Source organism: Phytophthora sojae, assembly GCF_000149755.1.
Source record: "Phytophthora sojae unplaced genomic scaffold PHYSOscaffold_14, whole genome shotgun sequence".
NCBI classification, from domain to species: Eukaryota; Oomycota; class Peronosporomycetes; order Peronosporales; family Peronosporaceae; genus Phytophthora; species Phytophthora sojae.
This window is the reverse complement of record NW_009258128.1, coordinates 1,284,849-1,301,955: the sequence shown is the minus strand read 5'-3', so window position 1 is coordinate 1,301,955 and position 17,107 is coordinate 1,284,849. Positions and strand designations below refer to the sequence as shown.

General features: G+C 51.7%; 9 protein-coding genes across 9 annotated transcripts; 4 read left to right on the top strand and 5 right to left on the bottom strand.

Moving 5' to 3' along the window:
- Nucleotides 1–4,329: 4,329 nt before the first annotated feature.
- On the bottom strand, nucleotides 4,330–4,695 carry PHYSODRAFT_531413 (hypothetical protein; the record flags this gene model as incomplete). The annotated part of the gene is made up of 1 exon (XM_009540086.1): nucleotides 4,330–4,695. The coding sequence occupies one exon, from the start codon at nucleotides 4,693–4,695 to the stop codon at nucleotides 4,330–4,332; it is 366 nt and encodes a 121-aa protein (XP_009538381.1).
- A 348-nt stretch (nucleotides 4,696–5,043) lies between these two features.
- On the bottom strand, nucleotides 5,044–6,537 carry PHYSODRAFT_531753 (hypothetical protein; the record flags this gene model as incomplete). The annotated part of the gene is made up of 3 exons (XM_009540085.1): nucleotides 5,044–5,454; nucleotides 5,704–5,879; nucleotides 6,066–6,537. The coding sequence occupies 3 exons, from the start codon at nucleotides 6,535–6,537 to the stop codon at nucleotides 5,044–5,046; spliced, it is 1,059 nt and encodes a 352-aa protein (XP_009538380.1).
- Nucleotides 6,538–8,138: 1,601 nt separating this feature from the next.
- PHYSODRAFT_341741 (serine protease trypsin-like protein) lies at nucleotides 8,139–8,930 on the top strand (the record flags this gene model as incomplete). Its single annotated transcript, XM_009540084.1, has 1 exon — nucleotides 8,139–8,930. The coding sequence occupies one exon, from the start codon at nucleotides 8,139–8,141 to the stop codon at nucleotides 8,928–8,930; it is 792 nt and encodes a 263-aa protein (XP_009538379.1).
- A 2,166-nt stretch (nucleotides 8,931–11,096) lies between these two features.
- Nucleotides 11,097–11,522, top strand: PHYSODRAFT_341740 (hypothetical protein; the record flags this gene model as incomplete). The annotated part of the gene is made up of 2 exons (XM_009540083.1): nucleotides 11,097–11,356; nucleotides 11,423–11,522. The coding sequence occupies 2 exons, from the start codon at nucleotides 11,097–11,099 to the stop codon at nucleotides 11,520–11,522; spliced, it is 360 nt and encodes a 119-aa protein (XP_009538378.1).
- A 165-nt stretch (nucleotides 11,523–11,687) lies between these two features.
- On the bottom strand, nucleotides 11,688–12,639 carry PHYSODRAFT_341739 (hypothetical protein; the record flags this gene model as incomplete). The annotated part of the gene is made up of 5 exons (XM_009540082.1): nucleotides 11,688–11,960; nucleotides 12,100–12,270; nucleotides 12,330–12,396; nucleotides 12,481–12,533; nucleotides 12,604–12,639. 5 exons carry the CDS (start codon nucleotides 12,637–12,639, stop codon nucleotides 11,688–11,690), a joined length of 600 nt encoding a protein of 199 aa, XP_009538377.1.
- A 754-nt stretch (nucleotides 12,640–13,393) lies between these two features.
- PHYSODRAFT_341738 (hypothetical protein) lies at nucleotides 13,394–13,974 on the bottom strand (the record flags this gene model as incomplete). The annotated part of the gene is made up of 3 exons (XM_009540081.1): nucleotides 13,394–13,522; nucleotides 13,567–13,650; nucleotides 13,723–13,974. 3 exons carry the CDS (start codon nucleotides 13,972–13,974, stop codon nucleotides 13,394–13,396), a joined length of 465 nt encoding a protein of 154 aa, XP_009538376.1.
- Nucleotides 13,975–14,314: 340 nt separating this feature from the next.
- On the top strand, nucleotides 14,315–14,695 carry PHYSODRAFT_341737 (hypothetical protein; the record flags this gene model as incomplete). The annotated part of the gene is made up of 1 exon (XM_009540080.1): nucleotides 14,315–14,695. One exon carries the CDS (start codon nucleotides 14,315–14,317, stop codon nucleotides 14,693–14,695), a length of 381 nt encoding a protein of 126 aa, XP_009538375.1.
- Nucleotides 14,696–14,812: 117 nt separating this feature from the next.
- PHYSODRAFT_531386 (hypothetical protein) lies at nucleotides 14,813–15,601 on the bottom strand (the record flags this gene model as incomplete). The annotated part of the gene is made up of 2 exons (XM_009540079.1): nucleotides 14,813–15,318; nucleotides 15,412–15,601. The coding sequence occupies 2 exons, from the start codon at nucleotides 15,599–15,601 to the stop codon at nucleotides 14,813–14,815; spliced, it is 696 nt and encodes a 231-aa protein (XP_009538374.1).
- A 902-nt stretch (nucleotides 15,602–16,503) lies between these two features.
- On the top strand, nucleotides 16,504–17,084 carry PHYSODRAFT_341735 (hypothetical protein; the record flags this gene model as incomplete). The annotated part of the gene is made up of 3 exons (XM_009540078.1): nucleotides 16,504–16,755; nucleotides 16,828–16,911; nucleotides 16,956–17,084. 3 exons carry the CDS (start codon nucleotides 16,504–16,506, stop codon nucleotides 17,082–17,084), a joined length of 465 nt encoding a protein of 154 aa, XP_009538373.1.
- Between the last annotated feature and the right edge of the window lie 23 nt (nucleotides 17,085–17,107).

Below are 17,107 nucleotides of genomic sequence, written 5' to 3'. Positions count from 1 at the left end.
TGGACAGATGACGATGACTCGTCGACACTCAAGCTCAAGCCGTGGTGTGTCCACACAACACCAGAACTTCAAGGACGACCCGAACCTACGGCGAACTTTGGCCTGGGTTCCGCACTTAAGGCGACTCTTCGAGTCATGGGGAGGCCGTCCGAGCCTTCAAGAGAGTTCTGAAGAGTCGGGTGGTTGGTTACCTGGAAGATCCACAACGGACACGTCTAGACTTGATATTTGTATTGAACCATAGAAAAGAGAAGATAGAACAGATAAGCCCTTTGGGCAACAATGACAGAACAGCTTTTCCTCCCAACCACTCAAGGAAGACGTCTGGGCTATCGGTGAGTTCCCGTAGCAATTGGATAAACCTGTTGGTAGGATTATGACTGTCGGTGGACGCGCCTGCTAGTATCGTAGCGTGCGTTTACCCGTGGTCAGGCCAAGAGAAGAGAAGAGGTGGCCGTGTATACGAAGGGCGAGTCATCGCCGTGTAGTGGAGGAGCGAGAGCGCACTCCATTTATCCTTCCCGCCGGAGTATAGCTCCGGCGCCCTCGTATCAAGCCGTGACTGGCTGGGACCCTTCCTTCCTGAGGGCCTACGAGGTTTATATTGTGTGTGAGAGCGTGCCAGCCTTTGCTCGTGGCTGGTGACGCTGGGTTTCCGCCAGTTGACTAAGCGGAAACACGGTGCACAGAGGAAACATCAACCCGGTGCAAGGGAAAGTTCCTGGGCCTTCAAGTTCTAACCCTAACAAGCCCATTGAGTCATCGGGACTTGGTGGGTGTTGTTGGTGGGGAAAGTGTGCTATTATATTAGTGCGTGTTCCTACACGACACTTAACAGTTTCTTCCACTGCTACTGTCCCGCAACCGCGACACCGGTCAAATACGCGGTGTTGACGGCCTTCGCCAAGTCTTCGATAGCTAGGTGTTCAACAACGCCATTGTCGAATGTCACTCGCCAGAAAAACACTCCATTTCTGTTTGCCCACGAGGACACCGTGCCCACGTAGTTGGAGTACTGCATCTCGCCGTCGACTGTTTCTTGAAATTCTTTCGAGCACTTCTAGTTGATTGCCTGCCCCGGTTTCTCCGTCAGGATCCGCACGAGGCGTGCCACTGCGAAATAATGCTCATCGTCTCTGTCAAGTGCACGGCGCACTTTCCGCGGTCTTCCGGGTGGCTTGCGAGCCGGGAGTCTTTTCAACAGCTTTGCAAGGTCTAGGCCGTCACGTATAGCTAAAGTGTCCAAGACATGACTGCATATCCATCCTGACGTGTAGTGAGAGCTTTACAGTCGCACGAGTATTTACTGCGAATTGTCAATATCTACAACCAAACGAGGTTAGTAAAACAAAATAAAATAAAAAACGTTTAGAGCTCACCTCTTCGACTGCCCAGTTTGGGGAATCCCAGTTGTGCTGATACTCGAGCGCCTGCTTGATCTCCACCTTAAGGCATTCTCCACGTGCTTTTACGCCGACAACAACAAGCGATCATTGACCTCACGGCCGACGGTGCAGACTCTCGGTCGGGAGCGAGTAGTGGCGAGTTCATGGTAGGAGGAGCTGGTGCCACAGGATGCGTTGAAACTGGAATTTGCTGGTTGACGTCGACACGATCGAAGTTCGCAAGGAGAGCAGATACGGCAGGCGACATGGACTGTAAGTAGGCGGTAGGTATAGGTAGGGGAACTTCGTTAGGAGAGCTCTATGGAGCAGCAACCCTCGCATTTCTTAGTTGCAATATGGATAGGACTGATTTAGATAAAGCAACTCATACTACGCGTAGTGTTCTGCGGCACAGGGTCGACACTACCCAACAACGGGAAAGGTTTGAAGCCTTTCGTTCTGCGGTCAAGGGGCTCGGCGTGGCGTGCAACACAAGAACCCCCCCAACTCTGAAGCCTGCGAAAACTTGGGCCCTATATTCGAAGATACGCTACTCCAACAACCGGGAATAATTTGTTCGGCGCGACCGCTATCCAGACGCGCCGAGTTTGTGCGAGATCGACTCCGCGAAATTTCTGCGAGGCCGCTACTCCACACGAGCCTTGACGAACTTAGTGTGTCATAGAGTGGCTAACCTTCCTTCCGAGTGGGACTCTGCACAATTGTGCAGCGTAGTAGAAAGGAGCGACGATTAAAGCAAACTTCGTATGATACAAGCGAATTACTTTAGAGTTGCATGTAACCCGTATATAAGTTTTGCAAACCATAATTAGACGCTAAAATTCTACTAACCACAACTAATCATTATTTATGGACCGCGTAACTGTTATTTGTGGAATATGGTACGTCGTTTTCAGCCGGCACACATACAATTTCCTCCGTTCGGTGATTATACATTCGATTCGTCCGAATCATACGTGAAAGTAATCCACACCCCAGCTCCTCGGCGCCCATGCCATTAGGAGGAGGGGCGGTGAGGCCCAGCCGGTAGCCGTCGACCACATGCCGCTGCGAATGTCTGCGCCACCCGCCGTGGTAGTGCACGACGCGGTCGTGAGCACGTGGGTGGGGGAGATTAGCGCGCCGCCGCAGAAGCTGAAGTCGTCACTTCATGTAGAGTAGATATCTCGTGATAGCAGTCACGTGACCCTCACTATAATAAAAGTTAGAGAACTGGAGTTGTGCCTCACTCAAATGCGCTTTGCAACTTCAGTCTGGTCGTGCATCCTAATAGTGGCATTCCTCTCGGACCGTTAAGACTAGGGTCGACAAATGCGAGCTAAATGTCTTCGACAGTGCAAGTACTGTACCAATGCATTCTAGTACTTAAGTAATTGTTGAGGATTGATGTGTATTGATCCCAACGTTGGAGTGCAAGCGTGGGTCGTTTATCCTGTGAAGGCACAGAGTGCTGGGGTGGGGCTGTCCTATGAAAGGGGTTGACCACCACATCCGGCAGTTAGGAAGGAAGGACTACAGAGAGCAGGAAAGAACTAACGGGAGCTTTGAGCTCATTCCACAAAACACCGACTGCCTCACAGGTAGCCTTTGCTGCCTGCTCGTAACTACCTGTTCCTTGAGCTTCCTACTCTGCGAGCTACACAAGGTCGCTTCTTAAGTAATGAAGCTGACGCCGTTGCAGGTACCTAGGGCGCATTTCCAGTGAAGAACAATCTATCTCGATAGACCAACCGAACGCAGTACTTGGAATCTTGATATTTTTAATGCTGGTTGCGTCACATTATCCGTCCCCCATTCCGGCACGCAGTGCAATGCTAGGCTAGTACATACTCTATCGATTATCTAACGACTTCCGAGCTTCAACTATTTTTTGTTCAAATTGTGACGTAGTCAAAGAATACTGCGCACCAAAGAATAATGTTGAATACCCACTCGCCATCACACTATTTTCGTTAATGAAGAAAAAAGGTCCCAGAATCTTGAGGAGATTTTGTGTTTGCACAATGTTTTAGTAAGTTCATCAAGTTGAAGAAAAGTAAATTTAATCTTCAAGTGGAATTGCTCAAGTAGTTGCCCACATACGTTTCCTTAGCTACAGAAGAAGCATCGGTCGATTCTGTTTAGCGAGTTTGGCTGTACTGTACCGGTTAGCAAAAGTACTCGGCATCGATGGGATTCGTATTATGACGCCCCACAACTCGGCGACGACCACAAACAAGAAAAAGGCAACTTAATAATTGCAGACTCTTGGATGTACCTACTGTATCCAAGAGTTTGCAAGTTGCGAAGTGCAACTGGATCCCAGCGTTGCGCATTTGCAGCTGTAGACAGTATTAGTCAGTACTAAACGTGGTTTATTGCCATAAAATAATGTAATCTCCACACCCATCGCGAACAATACTGTAATACGAAGTAAATGTGCCAGCGAGTTCCCGACTTGTGCATCGGACGTCGCGTAAGTTCACATCAAGCACTGTCCAACATCGCGCGTTTGCAACTGAGTACACCATTTTTCCTGCCAGATTGGCGTGTACACACCCTCCCCCACTTGCCACCTTCTACTGCTCAGCACTTCTCAATTCGGTTTTTCGCACCTCGTGAACACTGCACCTTCGACTTTTCCTCAGGCTATCCATGAAGGGGGGGCGGATTATTTTTATGCAGCAGGCGTCTACTTTTCATTACGTGCCAAAACGACTGTTTTTATTAATTAGCGGCTATTTTAAATGCAGGCCGATTAATTGTATGCATGAGGGTGATATTGTATGCTACCAACAAACGAAAGTGAAAGCGAGGTTTACATGCAAGGTTTTTCTTGTATTTTGGGGGGATTTTATCGTTTTTCTGTTTCTAATGTGTTCTATACCTAAGTAATATGTATATCATCAATCATTCAATCCGTCGCACCAGCGACCGCGTCACCTTAGCTTGGCACGATGTTGTGGCCCATCTGGAAGGAGTAGTTGATCGCCATCGCTAATCCTTCCACGCCCAGTGTGTCAACTTCCTCGCGGTCATCGTACTCGACCTTCCCGTACCGCTTGCCTCCGCGAGTGAATGGGGGCTTGATTTTCCCAACAAAGTTGAGCTCCGTTTCCTCGCCGTCTTCGTCAGTGGTCGTCCACACCTGTAAGATGCTCCAGTTAATCACACATGCAGGCTTGTCAACCAGCCGCTTGATGAGCGCGTCTACCGAGTACTGGGACTTCCGAGGGCCATCCTGCGCGAGACACTTGGTCTTCTTTCGAGGTCTTCCAGGTGGCTTCCGAGCCGGTAGACTTCGTAGCATGACTTGGAGATCTAACGAGTCGACCAGATGTAAGCAGGCCAACACATGAGCGCACAGCCACCCCGTTTGGAAGAACGCTTTGCAGTCGCACTTGAACTTTGATCGAATCACTTCGATTTCCTCAAGACTCCAGGAAGGGTTATCCCAGGCATGATCGAAGGGAACGCGGTCCAGGACTTCAACCGTGTGGAGAGACAAGTACCGAAGCTGAATGTTCTCGACCTTCTCGTCCTTCTTGAGCGTACCATCCAGCGATTCCTTGTACGTCTTGGCGCGATGTGCGTTAACCTTCAGCCCATGCAAGCTGTCGTCACGAACGACATAGTAGTCGGAGTTGAAATAGTACTCTTAAATTCGGTTGATGGCGCGTTGCGACTTTCGCTGGTGGTTTGGGTAATGATTGGCACTTGCACAGAGCTGCACAGCCGCCCCGAGAACTTCAGCGCTAACGGGTCCTGATGCGTGGTGCCGAATCCGATCCGAGCCAATATCCATTGCACACTCAACCAAAATCTTGGGTAGGGTTCCCGCAAGTACATGGCCCGTCGCAGCGCGAAGGTGGTCAACCGCCGTCGCCTTAATCGCACGGTGATGGGATTCAATCTGAGTTTGGTTTGGCACCACACCAGGGGTACCGCTCGCGGCGTAAAACCATAGATTCCATGGGTCTGTCAAATACTCATCGTCGAGCCATTGCGCGTACTCGGGTTCACCCATAGCCGCCCAGTTCTCCGTTACGAGATCCGACAACGCCTCAAACTACTCGATAGTCCGGCATTGACTCAAATATTCCAGCTGAGGTTTGATGATATCGTCATACCGGCCACGATCGGAAAGAAGTGCCTTCTTGCCGCGGGCTTTACGATACATATGAGGCCAGCAGTTCAGGAGCTTGATGTCAGGCCACTCTTGTCGGAACGCGTTTGCAATAGACGTCGAGTGGTCCATGGATCCATGCTGAAGCGTTAGGGTGCCGCCGAAAAACAATTCACCGCGCTCTCTGCAAACTGTGAAGAGCCGCACGTAAGCAAACGCCGTCTCCGTTCGCACAAACATGAATGCCATCGGATAAAACTTGTGCTGGTACTTGTGTGACGCTGTGTATCGAACACCGAAAGTACCAAACGAAACAAGCGTCCATCCACCAAAGTGGAGCTTGTACGTTCCGTCGGTTGCACCCAGTACTTGCGACCGCTGACCGAGAATCACTCGTGGCAGAGTCCGAAACAACCGCCGGGAAGTGAATATAATGCCGAGCGAGAGTTCGCCATCGTCCAGACGATCGGTAAAGCAGTCCAGGACCAGCAGTTCGTGCTGGTAGCCGAAGGGCTCTTGTAATATCCGCACATCATCCGACTCCACCAGTTAACTCATATGCTGGAAGAATGGCTCCTTCGTTGTGCACATCCTCGGCGATGCCCACTCCATCACATCTGCGTAGGTCGTGATGGAGAAATCGCCGCGCTTTCTCAGCTTGTGAGCTCGGGTTTTGAGCTGGCTGGTGCTTGGCAGCAAGTTGAGCTGTTCAGGCGACTCCTTGTATCTCATGCGAAGCGTGTTCAAACACTTTTTGGGTCCATGGCCTCCGAGCAACAAATTGTCGATCTCCGGCAGCAGCGGCTTGTGAATACCGGTTCGCTGCTCTTCAACGGGGGCTGGCTCAGTAGTGTGCATCCCACTTCTGGATAAAACATACTGCTCATCTTTGTTGCATTTGATCCGTACCACCGCAGCGCAGTCGACATGAAACGTGCACGATAACTGCGTCGTCGTTCTCCCATTGTTGTCGATGGAAAAACGAGCGTTCTCAAGCCCATCCAAAACTGCCCTTGCCTCTTCCATCGTATCGAACAGCACCGGGTGTTCCATGACAGCTCGTTCACTTTCATCGGGACGGGTTTCTGGAGGAGTGGTATTGTCTTGCTGCGGTGGGGAGTCGCCACTGCTTCCCTCGTCGTCACTTTCGTACTCGTAGTCCTCATCACTGTCACTTGGACTTTTACCAGCCCCGTCATCGAAGTCGAGTTCGGCGGTCTTTTCTTCGCTGTCAGCACTACGCTGTCTGCGACGCAGAATGGCGGCTGATCGACGTCGCGTTACCACAACCGAAAAATCCTCGCTATCACTTGAAGATGGGGTGAGCGATATTGAGGACGGGGGCCCGGTAGAGCGGCCGGCCGGTTCGGTCTCCATTGCAGGCACTGTCGTCGCCTCGCAACAGTAAGCGGTGCGTTGGCAGCAGTCTTCGATATAGGCTTGCAAAGGTCGGAAAGGGTAGCCGGATGTGGAGGTCACGGACGGGGTTGTTGACAGTAGCTGAGATAAAGACTTGTTCGGATGCTTGGAAATTGTAAACTGACAGGTCTTAGCAAAAGCGCAGGGACCGCGGCGGTTGTATGTCCAGTCTCTGAGGTAATTTATGTGTTTATTTACCGTACGAAAGCCGGAAAAGGTAAAATTTAAATCCAGAATGGCCCAAATTAAATCAACCTAATACAAACACAGCAGTTCAGAAAGTATGTATTTCTTAACGGAAAAAGGAAAAGAAAACATAAAACTTACTCGCTATCGTAAGTTAAATCAACTGGATTGTTCGCAGACCCTGCCGTCTCGATCTTGTACTCTTCTTCGCTTTCGTCACTTCCTGATTGGCTGAGCGAAGAGGACGAGTAATCCGATTGGCAAGGAGAGGCATCAGTAAAACTCTCTGATCGGTCAGAAATGCTAGGAGTGCGCTCGGATTGACTAAAATTGTTACGCGGGGGTCCTGGTTGGCCAAAAGGATCTCGTCGTCATCAAAATTGTCGACAAAAGGTGGGGTTCTAGGCCGAGACGAATCATCACTGCTCTCGTCGGACGATGACGATAGTGGTTCGCCATCGACTTGGCGCAAGGTGCGCGACGCGTTTCTGTCGAGGCGGGAAATTTCATCGGCAAGGACCCGCTCTGCCCTCAACAGGTCCTGTCGGAGGCGGTCGATAACATCGACGGCACGGTCGATCGAGGTTCGCAGTCGCTTGATAGGTCGCATCGAAAATGCACAATGACTACATCAGTCCGCCGCGACAAAATCCTGTCCTGTAGATAAGTACAGTTGTGTGGATAGTTAATCGTGGAATAAACTATGCAAAGCTCTACTTTAAATCAACTACAGTACTGTGTAGTGCGACTAAGTGACGATTGTAAATCAAGCCTACAGTGCACCCAGAGGCTTGGTAGCAGTCATATATCAAGTCTTCCGGCCTCTTCAATGCATGTTTGTAGTCCATGAAGGCTTAGTAGCGGTGCATATCCGAACTCCAACTGCTCACGGAGCTGGCGTCTAATTATTTTTTACTGGCGTCAAAAGTAGCTGTCGATAATAGAATTAATCCTATGTAATACAATAAATCCCCATGTAATAGAAAGTAGCCGCTGGATGCATAAAAACGTTTTTTCCCTCCATGAAGACTTTTCCGTTCGCTGCTGTTCTGCTTGCACTTGGCTGCGGTGGTGCGCGTGCAGAGCACACCGAGCGTGTTCTCGTCGTGGGCGGCTCGGTTGTTCCCAGTGGCACGAAAACTTACAATGTCGGCATCCGAACTACCCTTGAAGGCGACACCTTCTGCGTAGGAGAACTCGTTGCCCCCAGTTACGTCCTCACTACTGCGGCGTGCACCAACGGTAAGAATCCCTACGCGGCCTCGGGTACTTACGAGTACGTCTCGACCGGAACGCACTACCTCAACAGTAGTCTCGACGGTGAGAAGTTCAAGATCGTGTCGGCTTGGAACCACACCGGATATAACGACACTAACGGTGCGTACGATTTCGCGCTGCTCAAGTTGGAAAAGCCGAGTAAATTCCCACCGGTGAAGCTCCCCGCGGCCAATGACTCCGACACCAAGCCGGGGATGTGGACGACCTTCATGGGCTGGGGCGACACGTCGTACCCGAATGGGACGCGTTCGTATGAGCTGCAGCGTGTGGACTTGGAGCTGTGGGATAACGAGGCCTGCTTGAGTGAATTCGTCGTGGACGACACTATGGTGTGCGCCGGCGGTGCCGCTGGCAAAGATTCGTGCGTGGGAGACTCGGGTGGTCCACTTATCAAGGACAAGGGCACGGGAGATTCGGACGACATTCTCGTTGGTCTGTCAAGCTGGGGTGTTCGTTGCGAAGACGAAGGAATGCCAACCGTGTACTCGCGTGTGTCGACCGCTGTGGAGTGGATCAACTCTATGATGAAGAACTAAGAAATCGTGGTGGTGCTCGACCGGCGGCGATATGCCTGTCGTAATAAGTACAAGTAGTGTGTAGTGTCGACGCTACCTCAACAGAAGCTCAGCAATATATTTCAGAACTTTTGCTGTGCGCGGTCTCTGGTGTTAGTTGGTATGATCTAATCTTTTGTTTTTTATGCGAGGCTCACTCATTAGCTGCAATATACCGGTAACGTTAGAAACAAATCTGCGAGGCTGATTCGGCACTATTTAATGAGAGAGAAAGAGAGAGCTCGATGAGAGCGCACGCTCACCACTCACTCTCTGTGTTCCGCGGTTCCGCGGATCTACTTACTTCACCCAGTCACTTCACCCAGTCACTCAGTCACTTCACCCATTCACCCATTGCACCTTGGGTTGAATGAGAGACTGGGTGACTGAGGTGGGTGAAAAGGGAGTCCCGTAGTCATGTCAAACACATCTAAGTGCTCGTACGGATTCCGTGCGTAAGTGCGCATACGTCAGCTAGCCAATCGTAGCGTTCACGGTTTCGGCGCCGTTCCAAGCCTATCCGCTTCGAAAAGTGCCGTTCCAGCGAACCCATGTCTGCGATACAAACGCCAAGTCAAACGTTCCAAGTGTCGACCAGCGCGAAACCGGGGTCGAGAGCGCGATCGACCAATGGACGCGGCGCTTTCACTGAACCAGCCAACCAGCGCGCAAACGCCGTTCCAGCCGCGCAGTACCGTGAGCACTTACCCGCAGTACCGTGAGCAGTTACGAGCACGTCGCTTTAGAGAGAGATTGTTTAAAACAGTTTGAGAAAAGCCCAAATCGTACTTTTCCGATGGGTGCTTCGAAGCGATGCGGACTTACGCGCGACGGTGGATTCATTTACCGCTCCCACTTTAGCGCATAGGTTCAAGTATTAGTTTGCACAGGTGGCGTTACAGTCTGACTCACCCCGCCTCGGGGCCATGCATGCTCGCTGCAAAGTACCAACTACCAACTACACCTGCACTACACCATTCACTGCGTACGGAGGGCAGAATCTCTGCGAGTAGCAGCGCAACGAGTATCAGGCGATTGTACCCGAGTCAGTACAGACTTCTGCTTCAATAAAGAACACCTGATATATACAAATTTGTGAAAGGCAATTAAATATTACGACGGCATTATAATCACATTTGTAAGTCTGAGCCAATCAGCATTCATACAATATAAAGGGTTATAGGTTTTCTAGTGTTCTTTATTGAAGCAGATGTCTGTATCAGATTAATCACAATATTTATTTTTGGTACCCAAGCTCAAACTTCACATTCTTGGCGCACCCGCCGTGATGACATCGGGTACCGTAATCCTTATGTGCTTACTGACGTTCAGTCATTGCCGACAACTCTATGAGCCAATCATGGACTTTCAAATATTACCGTTGTAGTTTAAGTCATTACTGACAGCATACAAATCACAAGTCAAAACACAATTTATGTTTTGCAGGTCACTTTTATTCTGAGTCATTGGGATGGTGTCTTCAATAAATTTGCTTGTCAGTAAGCACACAAGGATTACGGTACTTCGTAAACCCCACGGAGCATGGACTGCATGACGGTATGGAACTTCACTAGTATAGCAGCATCCTCACGGCAAATTTTCGCCCCGGTTGCTAGAGGGGCATTGCTTCGGAAAATGTTGTATCTTAGCTTCTCAGCACCGCCCCCAAGTATCCTATACACACTCATACTTTTACCAAATTGGTATCAAAAATATAGCACGAAGTGCCGGGTTTGCATCAGATTTTATTAAAATGACCGGGCTTGGAGTTTAACCCTATCGTTAACGCCATAGATTTCTGTTTGAAGGGACACCATACAAACTTTAAGTAAAACAGGGTAAAATGATGCATGAGGTATCATTTTGCTGTATTAGGTTTGCGAGGCCAACTGATCAAAAGTATACGTGATGGGAGGTTTGAAGCGACCTTTCAATCAAAAAGATACATGAGGCATCATTTTACTGCTTCTCTGTGATTCGCTGCGAATCGACAAAAGTATCAGTGGAAGCAGTACCGTGAGAACAGCACCTTAGCAAAATTTTAGTATGAGCAGTACCGTGGATCACAGCGCCCTCTTGTGGATTATGTGGGGCTTTTCCTAGTTGTGAAGTGGCGGCGCCGTGGTCTCCGACGCGACGGTGGCGACTATGGCGGCTGTCCTGGACCTGGTCTCCGCCGGCGGCGACAAGCACACGATGACTGCGGGCGTCTCGGGCAGCGGGCGCAATGGCTACGGGAGCGCCGTCAGCACCGTCAACAGCATGGTCTCGGAGGCTTCCGCGGTGGCTGTGGACGTGTTGGACGTGATCGGGGGCGTCTCCGCTGGCATGGTCACGAACGCGACGGTGGCATTCGGCTCGAGCAGCGAGCGCAACGACAGCAGTAGTCCGCACGGAGGTAGCCGTCGGTAGTATCGGCAGCGACATCGACAGCAGGGTCTCGGACACGATGGAGGTGACCGTGGCCTTGGTAGATGTGGGCAGGGGCTTGCCGGCATGGGTATTCGTGCTGGCGCGAAGGAGCACCGTATTCAGACAGCTTTGGGTTTCGTTAGAATGATCAATTCACACTAGAAGAAACATTACTTGAGAGATTACATTCAACTTAATTGCATATTGCTCTGTTACTAGGGGGAGGACATAGTAACTTCAGTAACGTGCTTTCGCCTTGGAGCGTCCTGCTCCGCGAATCAACTGGATATCACCCATGATAGTGGGGAGGCCAAAACCAGCGCGGCCTTAGAGCTTGTGGTGCCAAGTCGAAAGGTTGCTCTTGAACCCATTGGGGCGAGCGGTAGTATGACAATTCTCGCAAGAGCATGTCCAGTGAGCTTGATCCTTGAGTTGGTCCGCCAGCATATCGACTCTGTCCATAGCTGTGGCTAGATCGGCAACTACGTTGTAGCGTTTCTGCAAGTCAAGGCCTTCCTTATAATGGTTCATGAGGGTGTTGTGTGGCGTCGAAGGGTCCGCCTCCATCGCGATAGAGCGCTCGATATGTTCGTCTTGCTCCTCGCGATACCGCAACAAGTTGGAGTTTATACATTTTAGACGTGCCCGAATTTGCGGTCGCGTGATCTACATTTTCATATCGAATACAAACATAGATATCATTACCCGTAACCAGCCACGATACAACATTTTGGATTACCTCAGACAGCTCCATGCACGTCTCCAGCCAACGCATCATCCAGATAAAGTTGTGCGCACGGTCATCTTCACCGGGACAAATCGCCACGTAGAGGTCGTTCATCTCTTTCACGGGCAGTGCAATTATGAAGTCGTCTATGTCGATCGACGTGCCACATCTCGCTTCGGTTCTCTACAGGTAGGCACGGATTAGCTTTATCCAAACGTTATTGCGTAGCTACACTAACTTACCCGCTCCCGCCCAGAAGGGGTCGCAAATACTGGATACAGATTGTCGAACTCCAGTTGCTCACCGGCGCTACACAAAGCCAAAGACTATACATGCGATAAGCATCAGCACGGCCGAAACAATGTCATCACTAGCATTTCAAGCGTCTTGGACGATCCGTAAATTCGCCTTCCATCGCTTGCATGCGTCTTCGTTGGTCCTGGCAACTACCCATACATAGCCGTTCGTATTAGCACTAGCATAACCACACGATGCCGAAACAGCCATAACACGTACCTCTACTTTATCCGCGTCCTTCCTGCGATCAACCATCTTTCCACTTGAGCGCAGAATCTAGAATGATGAAGTACTAGAGATCAGCGTTGTTGGGTGGATATGTTGGACCGAATATATTGTTATTTGTATGGCCATGTTCGAAGTGTTCAAAGGGACCGAACGTACTAGGCTTTGTATGGAGTGGTTCGACTCATCGTTGTATGTGATGTTAGTATGGTGGAGTTTGAACCCACCGGTGCAGGTTCAATGCCCGCCATGCGGAATGCAGCGTAGCTGCGCTGACAAGGTACCGTGCAAAATGCATCGGATATCGAGTGCGGGATGAATACAGTGTAATTACACAGAGTCATGAATAGTACGAGTACTCAAAGCGTACAACGGTAACATATGGTACTTAGATTTACTCCAGGCATATTGCTACCAAATGTAAATGCTGTAGCGGCTTCGGCATCGTCTCCAGAGTTACGTTGACCCATGCAAGCCCCATAGTGACGGTCCGAACTACGGTACACGGCGACAGTGGTGACGCCCATCGTAGATACACTGCTGCCAAGTGCCAATGCTGCCTGCGTGTCCCTGTCGCTGGGCAAATTGACGTCGTCGTCATGGCGACTTCAGGCTCCATCTTGACCCCCGATGAGACTCGAACGCTCCATTTTTAGCAGCAGCCTCTCTTGATCTTTGTCGCCGGTGGCACCCCGCTCCCTCCTGAGGCATCTACGTGCGGTTATCCGTCGATGAGGATCGCTGGAAGCGAAAAAGGGCGGGAGAACGCCGTCCACTTGCAGGTCTAGTGGGCAGTCGTCCAGTGCCGCCTCAGACGCTCCATCTCGGGGTCCTGTAGCGGAATCTCGGCGTCTCGCAGCTGAACGTGGTTGACAGCCACACCCGGCGGCAATGCCGTGAGGAGAGTTGGGGGCTACGGGACCAACGACACCATCCCAGCGCCAGTTCTAGTAGCACTGCGTTATCGACAACAAATGCGCTGTTGCGGCGGTTGTGCGGGACGTGGTCGTCGGGTGGGTACACGACGGACAGCGAGTCCAACTTCATGCCCGGTGCGTCCCGAGGTCAGCGCGTCTAGTAGCACAGGCGGTCAGCAGCAGCAGATGCGTCGACGCACAGGCGCTGAGCGTGTGACGACTCCAACGACGCTGGACTTGGTGAGTGAGGGGCGAACTGGCAGGCTGGACTTGACCGCAGCGTGCACAGTATCACGGGCAGCCACGCGCCGTAAACGATGGGTACGGCCAGCACATGTGTACCACCGTCGTTCGAGGCGTGGAAACCGGAAGAACGGAGCGTGGGCAGCCAGGGACACTTGGGATCGAGCTTGCAAAATCGGAAATGAGCTCCGTGCGAGAAGGTCATTTTGATTCGGAGCAAGCCGAGCAAGCCGACCAAACAACAGTGGGTCGATTTGAACTAATTCCGCCAATCACACTTCTTGTTGAACTTTGGCAGCCAATCACTGTCATCGATTTTTCGGAGACAGGTTTTGATTGGTCAAAGCGAAGACATGGGAAAAAATGTCAGCGTGGGAAAGCTTGAAAAGATCAACCAAAGCAAAATGGGCACCAAAAAGGCGAGCCTTTACATGTTGTGTAAACCACTTCAAATACCGATAGCCTATTTATGTAACATTATGTATAGCGACCGCTCTACCCGTTCTCCCTCGCCGAAACGCCCTACCATCGGCATTCCCCCAACCATGGTCTTGGTGGACGTGGTCAGCGGCGTCTCCGCCGACATGGACACGGATGCGATGGTGGCGGGCGACTCGGGCAGCAAGCACAACGGCGGCCGCAGCGCCGTGTGTGCCGTCAACAGCATGGTCTCGGAGGCTTCCGCGGCGACCGTGGCCGTGTTGGACGTGATCGGGGGTGTCTCCGCTGGCATGGTCACGAACGCGACGGTGGTATTCGGCTCGGGCAGCGAGCGCAACGACAGCGGCAGTCCGCACGGAGGTAGCCGCCGGAAGTATCGGCAGCAGCGCCTCCAGCGACATCGACAGCAGGTTTTCAGGCGCGAAGGAGGTGACCGTGACCTTGGTGGATGCGGTCAGAGCTACGATGTCCGTGCAAGACGTTGATGTAGATGTGTACAATGGCTGATATATGTTATTGGCTCGACAGGTAATGAACAATTGGATGAACAAGTCTGACAAACGAAGTATATTGAATGTTTCTTTCCATTCTGCGTGAGGTACTTAGATGTAGGGCTCTACAACCCTGGTGTACCAGTATGCATGATGAAGCTGGGAAGACCAAGACACTTGAACGTCGATACGCTGTCGGAGCGTCCAAACAGAGCAGAAGTTGCGCGGGCAGGTTGGGCGGTGCCGGCCGCAAACTGTTGCCATGACAACGACGAGGACCAAACCTGCTGCTGAAGATGCAAAGTCCCCCAGCGCCGCAAAACTTGTAGGCTCGAAAACGATATTGTTCACAAATAAAACACTGCACCCGTCAATATCCTCGCGTACGGCTGGTCTCATCGCTCTGAGGTCGGCCTCGTGAATCGTGACCTTGGATAAATTCGGGAAATCCACGCGTGCGCCACGAATCAGCAGTTTGGACATGTTTGCCAAGTTGTCCTGGAACTCAATCCCGATGCATCTCCCAACACAAGTCTCCAATGCCACTTGTGCAACCACATTGCCGATCCTAGATCCAAAGTCAACAAAAGTGTCGGCGATTGAAAGCGTTGGAATGACTGCCAGTATTGCTGAAACCCCAGTTGGCGAAATCTCACCAGCATGACAATCCGGCGCATGGACGGGTTGACACAAGGCCTAGGCAAACAAACTTGACACAGCGTCATGAACATTGCCAACATTATCGGGAGCGCTCACCTTGTGGCCACCAACTAAGCGCGTTCGTGCCGATTTTTGATCCCGAAATCTCCTTGGGAAAGAATTTAAGCTCACGCCGTGTGTCCTCTTCAGCGTCTTTAGACGAATCTGCAGCTGTCGCTGTGTCTTCCCGCAGTATGCCATCCCAACCAGACAGTCCGCCAGTTAATTCGGCGGCCTGCATCAACGTTTGCCAGCCGATAAAGCAGCAAGTCCTCTTCGTCCGAGAAGTCTGCCATCGGGTTGCCACGAGATCTAGAAATCTATAATGCCATACATACCATAAGATATTTGGTCTCATACTTCTTCGCCTGATAACCTACCGACCTTTCACAAAGGTCCCATCCCCATCAATGTATTCCACACCAGGTTCAAGACGCTCCTACCGCCAGCAAGGCAACTAAGCCCGGCTATCGATGCCGCTGCTATAAACGCTCTCGTGGCGCAGCCCAGCCAACACGAAAGCACCCCTATTAGCCTCATCGACCGCGTCGAATGCCACCGTCGCGTTCGTGACCATGCCAGCGGAGACACCCCCGATCACGTCCAACACGGCCACAGCCGCCGCGGAAGCCTCCGAGACCATGCTGTTGACGGCACACACGGCGCTGCGGCCGCCGTTGTGCTTGCTGCCCGAGTCGCCCGCCACCATCGCATCCGTGTCCATGTCGGCGGAGACGCCGCTGACCACGTCCACCAAGACCATGGTTGGGGGAATGCCGATGGTAGGGCGTTTCGGCGAGGGAGAACGGGTAGAGCGGTCGCTATACATAATGTTACATAAATAGGCTATCGGTATTTGAAGTGGTTTACACAACATGTAAAGGCTCGCCTTTTTGGTGCCCATTTTGCTTTGGTTGATCTTTTCAAGCTTTCCCACGCTGACATTTTTTCCCATGTCTTCGCTTTGACCAATCAAAACCTGTCTCCGAAAAATCGATGACAGTGATTGGCTGCCAAAGTTCAACAAGAAGTGTGATTGGCGGAATTAGTTCAAATCGACCCACTGTTGTTTGGTCGGCTTGCTCGGCTTGCTCCGAATCAAAATGACCTTCTCGCACGGAGCTCATTTCCGATTTTGCAAGCTCGATCCCAAGTGTCCCTGGCTGCCCACGCTCCGTTCTTCCGGTTTCCACGCCTCGAACGACGGTGGTACACATGTGCTGGCCGTACCCATCGTTTACGGCGCGTGGCTGCCCGTGATACTGTGCACGCTGCGGTCAAGTCCAGCCTGCCAGTTCGCCCCTCACTCACCAAGTCCAGCGTCGTTGGAGTCGTCACACGCTCAGCGCCTGTGCGTCGACGCATCTGCTGCTGCTGACCGCCTGTGCTACTAGACGCGCTGACCTCGGGACGCACCGGGCATGAAGTTGGACTCGCTGTCCGTCGTGTACCCACCCGACGACCACGTCCCGCACAACCGCCGCAACAGCGCATTTGTTGTCGATAACGCAGTGCTACTAGAACTGGCGCTGGGATGGTGTCGTTGGTCCCGTAGCCCCCAACTCTCCTCACGGCATTGCCGCCGGGTGTGGCTGTCAACCACGTTCAGCTGCGAGACGCCGAGATTCCGCTACAGGACCCCGAGATGGAGCGTCTGAGGCGGCACTGGACGACTGCCCACTAGACCTGCAAGTGGACGGCGTTCTC